The 12,113-nt window shown below is 35.4% G+C and overlaps 1 protein-coding gene across 2 annotated transcripts in view; it reads right to left on the reverse strand.

The window, feature by feature from the left end:
* Positions 1–7,392, reverse strand: part of LOC108670836 (POU domain protein 2) — a 56,879-nt gene extending 49,487 nt beyond the window's left edge. For both annotated transcript variants that reach the window (XM_018158327.2, XM_047882428.1), the window contains exon 1: positions 6,409–7,392. In XM_018158327.2, the coding sequence (XP_018013816.1) occupies positions 6,409–6,493 (85 nt within the window). In that variant the 5' untranslated portion in view covers positions 6,494–7,392. The remainder of the gene's footprint in view (positions 1–6,408) is intronic.
* Positions 7,393–12,113: the final 4,721 nt, after the last annotated feature.

Here is a 12,113-nt window from a genome sequence, read left to right on the forward strand (position 1 = left end):
AATGTGCATTCGATAGTTCACCCGACTAATTAGCGCTTCTATCTTGTCACGTTAACTTAAATTTGTCAAGCATTTAACTTTGGGCAAATGAGCCTTGAAGTTGCCAGTTAAGAATTTAATGGCACAAACAGGCATCCTGTAACAAGCCTTATTTACCTAACTTTAGGGCAAGGAGGTCTCATGTTTAGTTTCTTCACTTAACAGGAGGGTCGTATTTACTTAGAGTTCCGGAGAGAATTTCAATTACAGAAGAAGAGGTGAGGGAAGTTGGCTTCTCGTTTAGGTTCTCTATACTAGTTGGTTTAAGTGCATCCTCGTGCTCACTATAGCTGACGAGCTCGATAAATTAGATCAGTTCACGTAAGAAAATTCACAAATTAAGTTGAATTTTATTTTTAAATAAACTCAACTGCTTCTTTTTAGCCAAACTATCTATCAACTTCGAAACGATTTTTTCCCAGACTTATTCAAATTTATTGTTGTGAGCTAATGTTCGATTAATGTGACAATTCGTGGTAATTAGTAGGGGCAAAAATGTAAATAAATTGCCAGAAAATGATGAAAATCACAAAAAAAATTGTTCCAGGCGAAGAACAATTATTGCGTCGACAGGAAATAAAACATTAACGTTCAGAATTCGCGGATAAGATTTAAAATACAATTTCATTCAAATTTTGCGGTGAAATTCTGTACACTTATTCCCGGTTGTTTACTGCTACAGCGTACGATTACTCATGAATTTCAACAATACTCGCAACAGGAAATTCATATGTCCTTGTATCACGCACGAGTTTCGTGTGTACTTGTATTTCACATGAAATTCATGCGTATATTTGTATTACACTTGAAGTTCATGAGCAACTTCAGACGAGTAAACTATCGATTGAGATCAATCTGCCTCAGGCCAAATATTACAGATAAACACTGGATTGTTTCGCATATAATTTATTTACACTTGATTTCTGAGATTCAGAGATGTTCCCACCTGCGAAGGCACAGCAGCATATGTGTAAGTATAGAGTCATTACGACGCTAGATAGCATGCTGACCAATTTATCAGTCACAGTGAAGGAATAATGAGCGGTTACCTAGCATGCGATGACATGTAAGTGAATATGTAATTGATTATCATTGACATAAGTCACGTGATGGGCGGATATACATGTCTCATTTGCCTGTTCGCCAGCGTATATCAAATTTCACGCTGGTCGTCGTTATATATAAACGTTACCGCAATTGGTTCTGTATCTATACTTTATATAGGCGCATAATAAGACGCGAATACATGCTGACGATAAAAATATGTAGTTTTTATCCTGAAAGTTTTCAAAGCATTAATTTGACAAAGCAATCAGAAAAGAATTTGTCGCCGTTTGTGACATGTTAATTGAAAGCCACTCTGCTTTTATTTTGAGTCATCGCTCGCCCATTCAATAATTTGTAACTATTCATTTTGGTTCGCAATAGTCGCAAAGATGTTCAACGTTCAGACGACCGTTAATTGTCCAATTTATAGGTCAAATCGTAAGATGGTAGTGTAGTTTAACGCTTATTCGCTCTATTACTTGAAGTAAGTCTCACTTCAGAAAATTTCAGTAGAGGAAATTATTTACATAGGTATGGTTCATACTTTGTAGGGTTGTTGCCAGGCATCACTTTTGCTCGCAACCAATTATTTCATGGCGCAGGAATTAATTACACAAATTACGCACTTGCTGCTTAATGCTGTACAGCGATTGAATAATCACGTTTCTGGATGCCACTAACTATAAAATAAATACGAACATCAATTGTAGCTTTTGAAGTTCCATGGGTCAGCCTGTGGTGATCTACAAATGTTGCCGAGTAAGGAGAATGTGCCATCCTAAATCTTGTTATGTAAGCATCTAGGTCCGTGAGAATGTCTGTGGTATAAACAATGAGCTAAATTGTTAGTTTTCCACAATTATTCACAGACCAGACAATAATTGGCATGAGAATGGACGTGCTGTGATGTAACTGTCATCAACACGCGGTGGCTATGATTCAATTTGGGTTCTCCAGCACGCACGCCGGATTATAGAAGTTCCTGCCCGGAACTGGCGGTCGCTGGGTTGGGAATTTGTGTTTATTTATGTGGTGAGAAAAAGGTTTTTCACTATGAAACTGCAGTGGGTATAAGTTTATCGTTTCCAAAATTTGCCGTATAGATGCATTTGTTTAGTAACTGTTTGAATGTTGTATGGATTTAGGAAAAGTGAAAAACGGTACATTCTTTAAAATGAATGCGTTTGGAAAATAATTGAATAAAGCATTCTACTTTTTTTAAATAAATTGGTGTATTTATATTGTAATCAATACTTAGACCATCAATTAATCACAACGGGTAAAAATATTCCATTTAAACTTGAAGATAAATAATTTTTCATTTCCAAGGACCAAAAGGATAATGACTCAAATTTCTTTCACTACAATTTTCGGACCATCCTTGGATGTAATCAATTTTTCTAAGTAGGAAATGATCTATAATGAACTAAAACATTATGTTATTGTCTTTATTTGCTTGCACCAATATTGGCATGGACCGCAGGCATGGCTAATAGCCAGAAAAACTGATTTCTCAAAAGATGTCAGCTTGTAAAAGGAACACATATGAGATGATGAATTGAACAACACCAATAAAATACTTTCCCCTAAACCACAACACCAACACATATTGACAGCCTCAGTGAAGGGCATGGAGCCACAAATAATAGATTAGAATTGCTCTAAGGCAACCACCAAAATGTTTTCTTTTAGTTTGTGTTTCGCTTGTTGATGAATTTAAGAACCACTCATGCTTTATTTCATGTCGCTAATGATGATCGCACAACCATAACGAAAGATGTGACAAACCAGGCATAATTTTTATTTTTGTTTGGTAAGAGCCAAGTTGAGGCAGGCTTTTTATTTCTTGATGTCACAGCATACTATTTTTTTGCTTGAGTATTCAAATTACAAACATTCATTGACGCTTTTTTTATAAATGCAACACTTTCAACTTTCATGTTTCCGACATTCATGTTTCCACTTGAACAATAACTTGGCTTAAAACTTCATTATAACTTATTAGGATGCCTTAATTGACATCGCTTTAATAAAACGAGCATAATGAACTAGAGGGTAAAATATATAGTACAGTAATACTTGCAGTTCATGTGCCGATTAGAGTATAGTTGAACGATATCAGTACTAAAATAATAATGCTCGGTGACGCAAAATGGAATCCATCGAGAAAAAATGTAGTCAATGTAATCAATTATCGTTTCATAAAACACACAGATAATGTAGCAGATCTTAATTATAAACTGTTTTCCTGCGAAAAAATATAGCCAGTGTTTTAGCACAAACATAAAAAAACTTGACCAAAAAAGGCATCCTGCGCATCCCATTGAAACAGCGCGCGCTCAACCTGATCCTATTCTTCACATCTTACCCTTTCAATCTTTCCTATTTTTTTGTGGTGGCTCAGGAGGCGTTACGTTTTTATTGTAGAGCGTCGCGCACGTGACCCTTTGTAAAAAAAAGATGCCTTATTTGCATTTGCAATGCCTTCACTTTTATTGCCTTCATTGTCTGTTGAAAGCGAGAGCTTCATCCGTGAGGCTTCAGTTGAATGATTTGTTCCCATTGGTCAACTATGGTACCTGCTGCACCTAAAAATTTATGGAAGTTTTCATGGTTGTGGTTTAGTGTGAATAAACTCTTATGAAACTTTGGGCGTGAAAACTGTGTCCGTCATTGTTTGATATAAGGTATTACTTTAAAGAGAGAAATTTATTCATCGGAATTAAATTTTGAATATAAATCGTTGGGTGTAGTTATTTAATCTATAAATCACACTTTCAGTGCAGTGTTTGAAGAAGAATTCACATTTACAGTAATTTAATATTTAGGCGAAAGCCTAAATATTAAATAATAATAATAATAATTTAAATAAAGCCAGTTAATTCCGGTGTCAGTTGATGCATCAAGTTTGTATCTATTAATTATAATTGTGATATTGCCTTCTTGCTTACTCCAAGTTCAAAGTCTAACAATAAGACGATATTTTTACGATATTACATTTCTAAAATATTTAATACCCAAAAACAAACCTAGCGCCACTCATGTTTTCCTGTCAATGTCATGGCGCGCAGTACCGCTGCTTTGACCCGCCACTCTATAAATACACTGAACCATAATACCGCTGTCGCTTGCATTTCATATATATTGCAGAATTACTCTTCCAAATGTTGTTGTCTGATATAATGCTACCATCTTTAATAGTTCTTTTATCTTGAGCAATTTTTTGTCGCTTATTTTATTACGGGTCATTAGCCGCAGTACAAATTAAACAACAAGACGAAATTCCATGTCCACGTGTTTCAACACTCATAATTGTGTGAGCCATCGGTTATAGGTATATCCTGACAAAGCGGCGAGCATTTTTTTAAAGTGCAGATGCTAAGCTCTAATTTATTTGTATTTTTACTATTACTGTATCATAAGCCTTGCTGCATCTAGAACTATCCAAACGCTGGAATTAAATGAATTAAATTTCTGCAAGTCAGTTCTAAGCGGTGACTTAGGGCGGGCGCACGCGTCCTATGGTGAGCCAGCCAGAAGCCTGCAGTTTTTTCCATGGACTCGCGTGCTTGCCTGCCGCTCAGGCTCAGCAGGCAAATTTGAATCGATTGGGCGATTTCAATGCTCGCCGCCTCATGCATGCGTCTTTGCTGTTTTGCATACGCCTTGCTATCAGTGACATGACGCCGTGAATGTCGAAAAAGAAATTTAATTTTTTTGGCATCTATTTAGAATACTTTTTTAAAGTGTATGCGGATTTTTAGGTTCAGTGATATTTGTTTTGTTTATAATTTAATAATTGAGCGTCGCATTATTTACGAGTTGAGAATTCTTTGATGCCAGCAAAGATTTCAATAAAAACAAAACCTAAGGTTTATTTTCTAAAGTTTATTTTTCAGGTGAAGATGACGATGTAAGTATGATGCTAAAGTAAAAAAAAAATTTTAAGAAATGAGCATGAATTGCAAAGCGCTCCTGTTACGTAAATTATAGCAGCACATAAAAAATCTAAAGTGTGTAGAGGCATAATTGTTTCGGCACACATTTAAACCTTCAAAATCAATTAATATTATAATAATAATACAAACGTTAATTTAGCCTAAATGTTATAACGTCTATAAAGGAAGGTAAACCTGATTAATCACCGGAGCAATTAGTCTCCAACACATGAATTCAGCCCATTTTACAATTTCCAAGATTGATTGCAGATTGTTGACTACTGTTGAAATATGGCTGTATTAAATTCAGTAAGCGCTTTGCTTCCATTTCTCAGGGTCAAGCGTGACCATTGCTCAGCCTTGAATATTTCAATTGCATTACTCAAGCGCGGTGATTTGTTTACTATGCAATTCCAAGCCGAGCGCAGCCTGATTTCGCTGCAACTATCGGGACCGAAACCGCAACCTTCTGAAGCGAGTCTGGATCGCGTCAAGCCTCAACGATGTCAGTGATGCAATGCGGATTTCTTTTCAAGACTGAAATGCTGCCGTGACGGAACGGGAAGAACAATGCTTGATAAATGCGTAAGTCGTGGCTTGTTCATTAAGAAGCTATTGTTACGAGACCACTAAACTTAACGTTTGTACGCACATGTGATTGTAAACGTATATGATACGTTGAACTGATTATGTGTAATCTCACTGCATATCAAAACATGCAGAGTCGTGATTTTTTGTGCATAATTACAAGCCAATGTGAGGTTACAGGAATATCACATTTTGATTAAACTTTGCAACGTTTTTGATGAAATGAATCACTCTTGAACGTGTTTTAAACTATTATTTCGACGAACCCCTAAATCAAATTTTCTAGTATATAGTAAAGAATAGTATAAAATGAGTTTTTGAAGTCCAAATAACAAGCAATATCAATGGGATTCATGCAGCATAAAATAAATCATTGTGCGCAATTTCAGCTTAGCACAAAAATGCATTATAATTGAAAAATTTTTCACTCCGTACATATTTAATGGAGTGAAATTCTTCAGTGCTTCCCTGAGTCGTTTACCCCTGCAAATTTCATTACAATTCCATAGAACTTAGAATTAATTATGCCTCATTGTTGATATATCTATAATTTTTTCGAAATGACAACATTAACGCTTGTAGCAAGTAATGAGTTAATTTAAATGGTGTTCAATTGACACATTTATAAGATAGTTGAGCAATGAAATTTTATACATGTCGACACATATTGTTGAAATACAAACAGTACGGCAAACAGTTCATTTTTGTCGATTTGACGTATTCTGAGTTTAAATGCTTTCAACGGAATACAAATCGTCATCAAATCATCCTAAAATTGTGTTCTATTTCTACTAACCTTCAAATCCAAAGGTGTTGTCTTTAGACGCGATGTTGAGCTGTGCCGAAGTGTCCATATTTCGAGGCCACATAAGAAGAGCCATGGTCGGAAAACTTGTTCGAGGTGAGGCTCTGTACTCCAACTCCAGTCGCGACCATACCCCACCCGTAGTATGGTTAGGCTAGTGTTGCGTTATCAGAAACAACGCAAGTTTTGAAGTATTTTGCAACGAATTTCTTATGTTTCACCTAGCGTAGTGCTAATCTTAACCGAGATGCTCGACAGGAAATCACTCGTATGATCTAAATTATGGTAAATAGCACGTTTCACTATAACGTTTCAGTTGCGTTTCGTCCAGTCAAATCTGACTATGACAGGCGCATGCAGAGGCTGAAGCTTGCGTCGGTCGCGAGGCTGCAGTGGCGTGGATGGCTGCGGTCTGCGATCGAGATGCACGGCGAGCAGACAACGATTATCTTGAGCTTCGGGCGTCTTTGCTGAGCGAAATTCAGCCAAACTGCCCTGCTTCTGTGGAGTGTTTACTTCTTCTTGATTAGACGGGAAGTTGTTCAAGTAAGGCTGTAAAAATATTATAGCCCTGCGATAAGTATATAAAAATTCGTGCAATTTTCAATTTTTTATCTAATTCAACAGTGAGTCTAAAATTCTCTCGCACTGTCACTTCATTTTGAGCGGAACTGTTTACTTTGCATACACCATTTAATTGGTAAAGCTCCCACACAAAATGAAATTGTGAATAAAATTCGGTTGAGTGACCAAAGGACTTGAGGACACAAGTTATGTTGTCAATTTCGGGTTTACAAAAGCCGGTTGCACTTCATGTTCTGAGCGAACCCAAGTTCTAGGACCTGACTATAAACTGGCAAGAGTCTCCGGCTACACGATATGCCACGAAACAAAAGTGACAATAGTCCGAATCAATCATGACACATGAATGATCGGAATGGAGCTGCTAGCGCAAGACGTCTTCGATCGATTCCTGCGAACACACTACTGAGGCATGTGGTCCGCCCCTGGCGGCCGTTACGGAACTCCTCCTTGCCTTCGGGAGAACTCCACCTATTTTATGGTCGAAACAACCAATGGCGATGCGATAAACTAACAACACGACTCCTAGAACACCACGCCCACGAATTAGACTGAACCTGATTATAATTTTAAAGAGTTGTGATAGAAGCGCCGTTGCATATGCCCAGCTGCCGTCGATGTGGTAGTACGGACACGTCCTCGCCTGAGCCATGCATGCCACATACACATACGACATAAGGCAGCGAATTATTTCTGTACTCTAATCAAATTATAATGTCAACCATGATACTAAAAATCATCATACATCTAAGGGGCTTCTGAATTTTATTACCGTGTTGTCTGTTTAGGGCCAAAATTAAGAGGGCCTTTAGATGCGTTTGTAATATTGCATCTTCTTAAATATTTATAATATTTGGGTATAATTCCAAATATTTCTATATTCTAGTCTTTCATTTACGCTCCAATTAAACTGAACTCGACCGAAAGAAATCGAAAGCGTTATTTTCAACCTGAAGAAATTCGTGTATTTAAATGACTTCTATATTTTACTATCATTCTAGTACCTAGCTCGGAAATAGAACTTTTACACAACTGTAAATATCGTTTAGAAATATAATTGATATTTTAATTTACAGGTTGAATTGTAATAAGTAATATTCAAAATATATTATAGAAAGAAACTATCCTGATGATCATATATGCAGCTATAAGGTATTTCTAAGTCTTAACATTTTTATAAATACGAAAAATCGGGACAAGAAATTTGCAGAAAGCAGTTGCGGGCGCTTTAATGTTACCAACTTGGGCGTACTTATATGTTTCATGCATCAGCATCATTTATTTTTAAGTTTGGAGCCACGGATTTGGTTTTGCAGTAGCTTGCGAATAAATTTTGTAAGCGCTGTTATACTTGGAATTAAATGTATGTTGTTTTAAATAACTTCGACGTCATAAATTTTTGCCGTCAGCTAAAATGGATGTGTAGAAGAAATAATTTTTTTTCGCTTATTTCTTCCTCCGCATGCTAACTCTTGGCATAATCTGTGATGCATTGGTAATGAATGCCGAATGTTTTGCAAGGTTCGGTTGAATGTTTGGAAAACAGTGAAGTAATATAACTTTTATTTTATACTTAGCGCTATATAGTACGTAATTATTACTTATAGACGAAATTATATTCAATGTTATTTCCATAAAATATTTATACTTTGCAAAAAGATGAGGAAAAATTGGTCACGTTTGCAAAGTATTTCTATTCCATGCAACTAATTTATTTTGTCTGCTATTCATACTCGATCAACTTAAACTTATCTTAATTACGCGGCTTCGAACTTAGCCCATTTGTTTTTTCCTTGGATTACGTTATTAAAAATTTCCGGCAATGCACAATTTTTAGCGCATTTCCTCATTTATGGAAAAAAGGCGCTATTGTTCTCGTCATGTCCGTCTGTCTGTCTGTCCGTCCGTGACTTCACGTTTTCGTTGACGAGAAAATGCGCTCTCTGTCACTCACTGCAGTGAGTACTGAGTTACATTTTAAGAATTAGTATTAATTTACGATTAATTATTTACGCCTTTTTAACAATCCCACTATTGTATAATGTTGAAATTGTATAAATTTTTGATGCATCCAGTTGAAATATTCACTTAAACTTACTTGATGGTCACTCTCTCAAGCATGCAATTCTCTATCTGGCATAATTTGACCTATTAATTCTTTTATAATTGTGAAAACGTAAATGAAAAGTATTATATAATATAATATAATACTTTATATATTATATATTATATAATACTTTATTTAAGTATAATATAATAATACTGAAAAGTAGTAAAGTTATTTACGGCATACTTGTGCATTTCATTTATGACATTTGCTTTTTTCTTCTAAATATTTACAAATATTGTGCATGATCAACCTGGTCTAAAAAAATTAAATTAATAAAGAAGTTGCGAACGGAGGAGCATGCATGATATGAACTTTTTTCGGCGACCTCAGCTGACCAAGGACTATAACAATTTTTATAATAAAACAATTAATATAATTAATATAATTATAATTATAATATAACAAATTTGTACAGGTATTTCCATTATTGCATGTTCAATTCAAATTCTGTTCTAAATGAATATGAGAAAATCATTGACATCAATATATACTCTACATATATATAAGGAGATTTACTAATTTTCGTAGTAATTGTCATATAATAACAAAATTCTTATCGGTTAGTCTGCACAGTCTGGTGAATCCATTAATGAAAAAATACATTCAACAAAATGAATTAACAATGTTCGGTAATATTTTTGGTCACAATGAAATATTCCTTAAACGTTATAACATAATAACTGCATTCGTGTTCTGATGCAGGCGTGTCAGAACATCTTCTTCATTCCGGCATATAATGATATTAAAACATGAGTCGTATCATGTCACCATGAGGCGTATCATGCATGTCACCATGAGGCGTATCATATCACCATGAGGCGTATCATGTCACCATGAGGCGTATCATATCACCATGAGGCGTATCATGTCACCATGAGGCGTATCATGTCACCATGAGGCGTATCATGTCACCATGAGGCGTATCATGTCACCATGAGGCGTATCATATCACCATGAGGCGTATCATAAATTTTTATTGTCTTTGAATTACTTAACAGTATTTTGTATTTAATATTCAATGGCGTTGATCAGAGTGAGAGTTTTGTGCAGCAATGGTGATATATTTTTACCCTTCAATTACGAAATATATTTTATGGACGTCAACGAAGTTGATGAAATTCGAACGCAACGCCATGGATAAAATTAACACGAATTAAAAAGATTGCGTTATCCCGACAAAATGCCTGCTATGTATTGTGAAGTTAGAGTCATAGATAAGCGAGTGCAGCGCCGTTCTAAATTATTTAGTTGCTTAACACAAATGTAAACCTATTTCGTATGTGAGCCGTGATGTGTCTCTCTGCCACTTTCTACTAGTTTTGTTCTCCAGTCTATATTCAATAACAAATCATGGTGTTTAACTCTAAATTTTTTAGAACTGTGTGATAAATAAATACGAATATTTTCTGTTAATAAAAACGTTACAAAAGACGTATTACTGCGACTTGATTGCAGCTTCTATAAATGATTATAGGAAGTTTTGCTTCTTGTATGAATTCGTGTCGACATACATCCTAATTATCAGCGTGTACTCGTCTAATTGTTTATATATATTTATTTGATGAAAATGTGTTACCTTAACAAGTATGCAATGCTCTTCAACTCAAACATTATCCTATGTATATATACTGTATATCTCCTGACGGTGAGTCGCGTTACCATTCACGGCCTTCAGGTACGAATAGCATAGACGACGGTTGATACATCCGTAGAAAAGTTACCAATGTGATATTTTCTTCCGAAAACATTTCATTCATATATGTTCCAATGTTATTGTGCGTTTAGTAATGTACACTCGTGTTTGAATAATAAGAAATTAGTCATGTATTACTTGAGTTAGAAAATTTTGTAAAATGTTCTTCCGGCCAAATTGACAAGCCAATCCTGAACTTGAAGTCTATAAGAAATTTACCTGAAAGTCATACAATTGTTTATAATGAAATTATTTTGTATCAGTGAAATCAAGTGTCGAACAAGCAAATTGTTCGAAAGGAAACTAAAAAATTATTAGTGTGTTAATTCGTTGAAAATGCTGAAGTATAAACTCTTGTCCAGATAGCAACTCACTAGTTTTCTAGTCTTCATGCATGTTTCTTTTTATTTCGGTCCGTGATCCTACAGCTGCGTACGAGGAACTCATATCCCCATGTGCTAAATTTTTTATATTTTGGATGATGACTATTAATATTTTTTATGTTGCGGCGAAAATAAAATGATATGCTCTATGTATATATCGGTACTTATTTGAATGTCGTAATAATGATTAGTCAGAGAACGAATATCAGACACCCTTTCACGAATCATGAAATTCGTCATTTTGAGTCTGGAAGCATGACGTTTGATTGATGAATTGAATGAGTAATATGACCATTTATAGGATTACCTTTCTATCAAGCACGGGTGTTTTGAATAGATATAAAAGCGTCGCATGCAGCAGAATTCATTCACTCGCACTCATCTGAATACGTCAATAGAATATAAAAATTAATAGTTTATACCTATATATAAATACCGTAGAGTCTACCATAATATTAAAGTAAACAATCCTTACCACTTAAATTATTGTAGGTAACTTATCAAAAATGTACGGCCCTAAGGTTCTTTCCCTCAATAAATGTAGGAGAAAACCCAGTTATTAGAGTTTACGTTATACCTAGCACAACTTAACCCTTTCTTACAGGCAGGCTCTAGAATCCTGGTTAAAAAGCACTTGGAGATGAGACAAGATGCAACCGTGTCTAATTCGGTATTTCATCATACATGGTAAGTGCGCACAAAAAAACTCGTAAAAAGCCCAAACGCTTGTGGGGCAAGATAAGCGCGCGCCTCTGCGTCTGCCGATTGAAGCCAACAACCGGAGACGATTTTTTGTATTAAGATACTTCAAATTACATTGGGCTTTATTATGACAATTATTGCTCGGAAGATACTGCGTCGCATGCAAAAATGTCAGTTATATAATTATATTTATTTCATTTCCACCCCTCGGTAGGAAAGTGATTAT

Source organism: Hyalella azteca, unplaced genomic scaffold (assembly GCF_000764305.2).
Source record: "Hyalella azteca isolate HAZT.00-mixed unplaced genomic scaffold, Hazt_2.0.2 contig10442, whole genome shotgun sequence".
NCBI classification, from domain to species: domain Eukaryota; kingdom Metazoa; phylum Arthropoda; class Malacostraca; order Amphipoda; family Hyalellidae; genus Hyalella; species Hyalella azteca.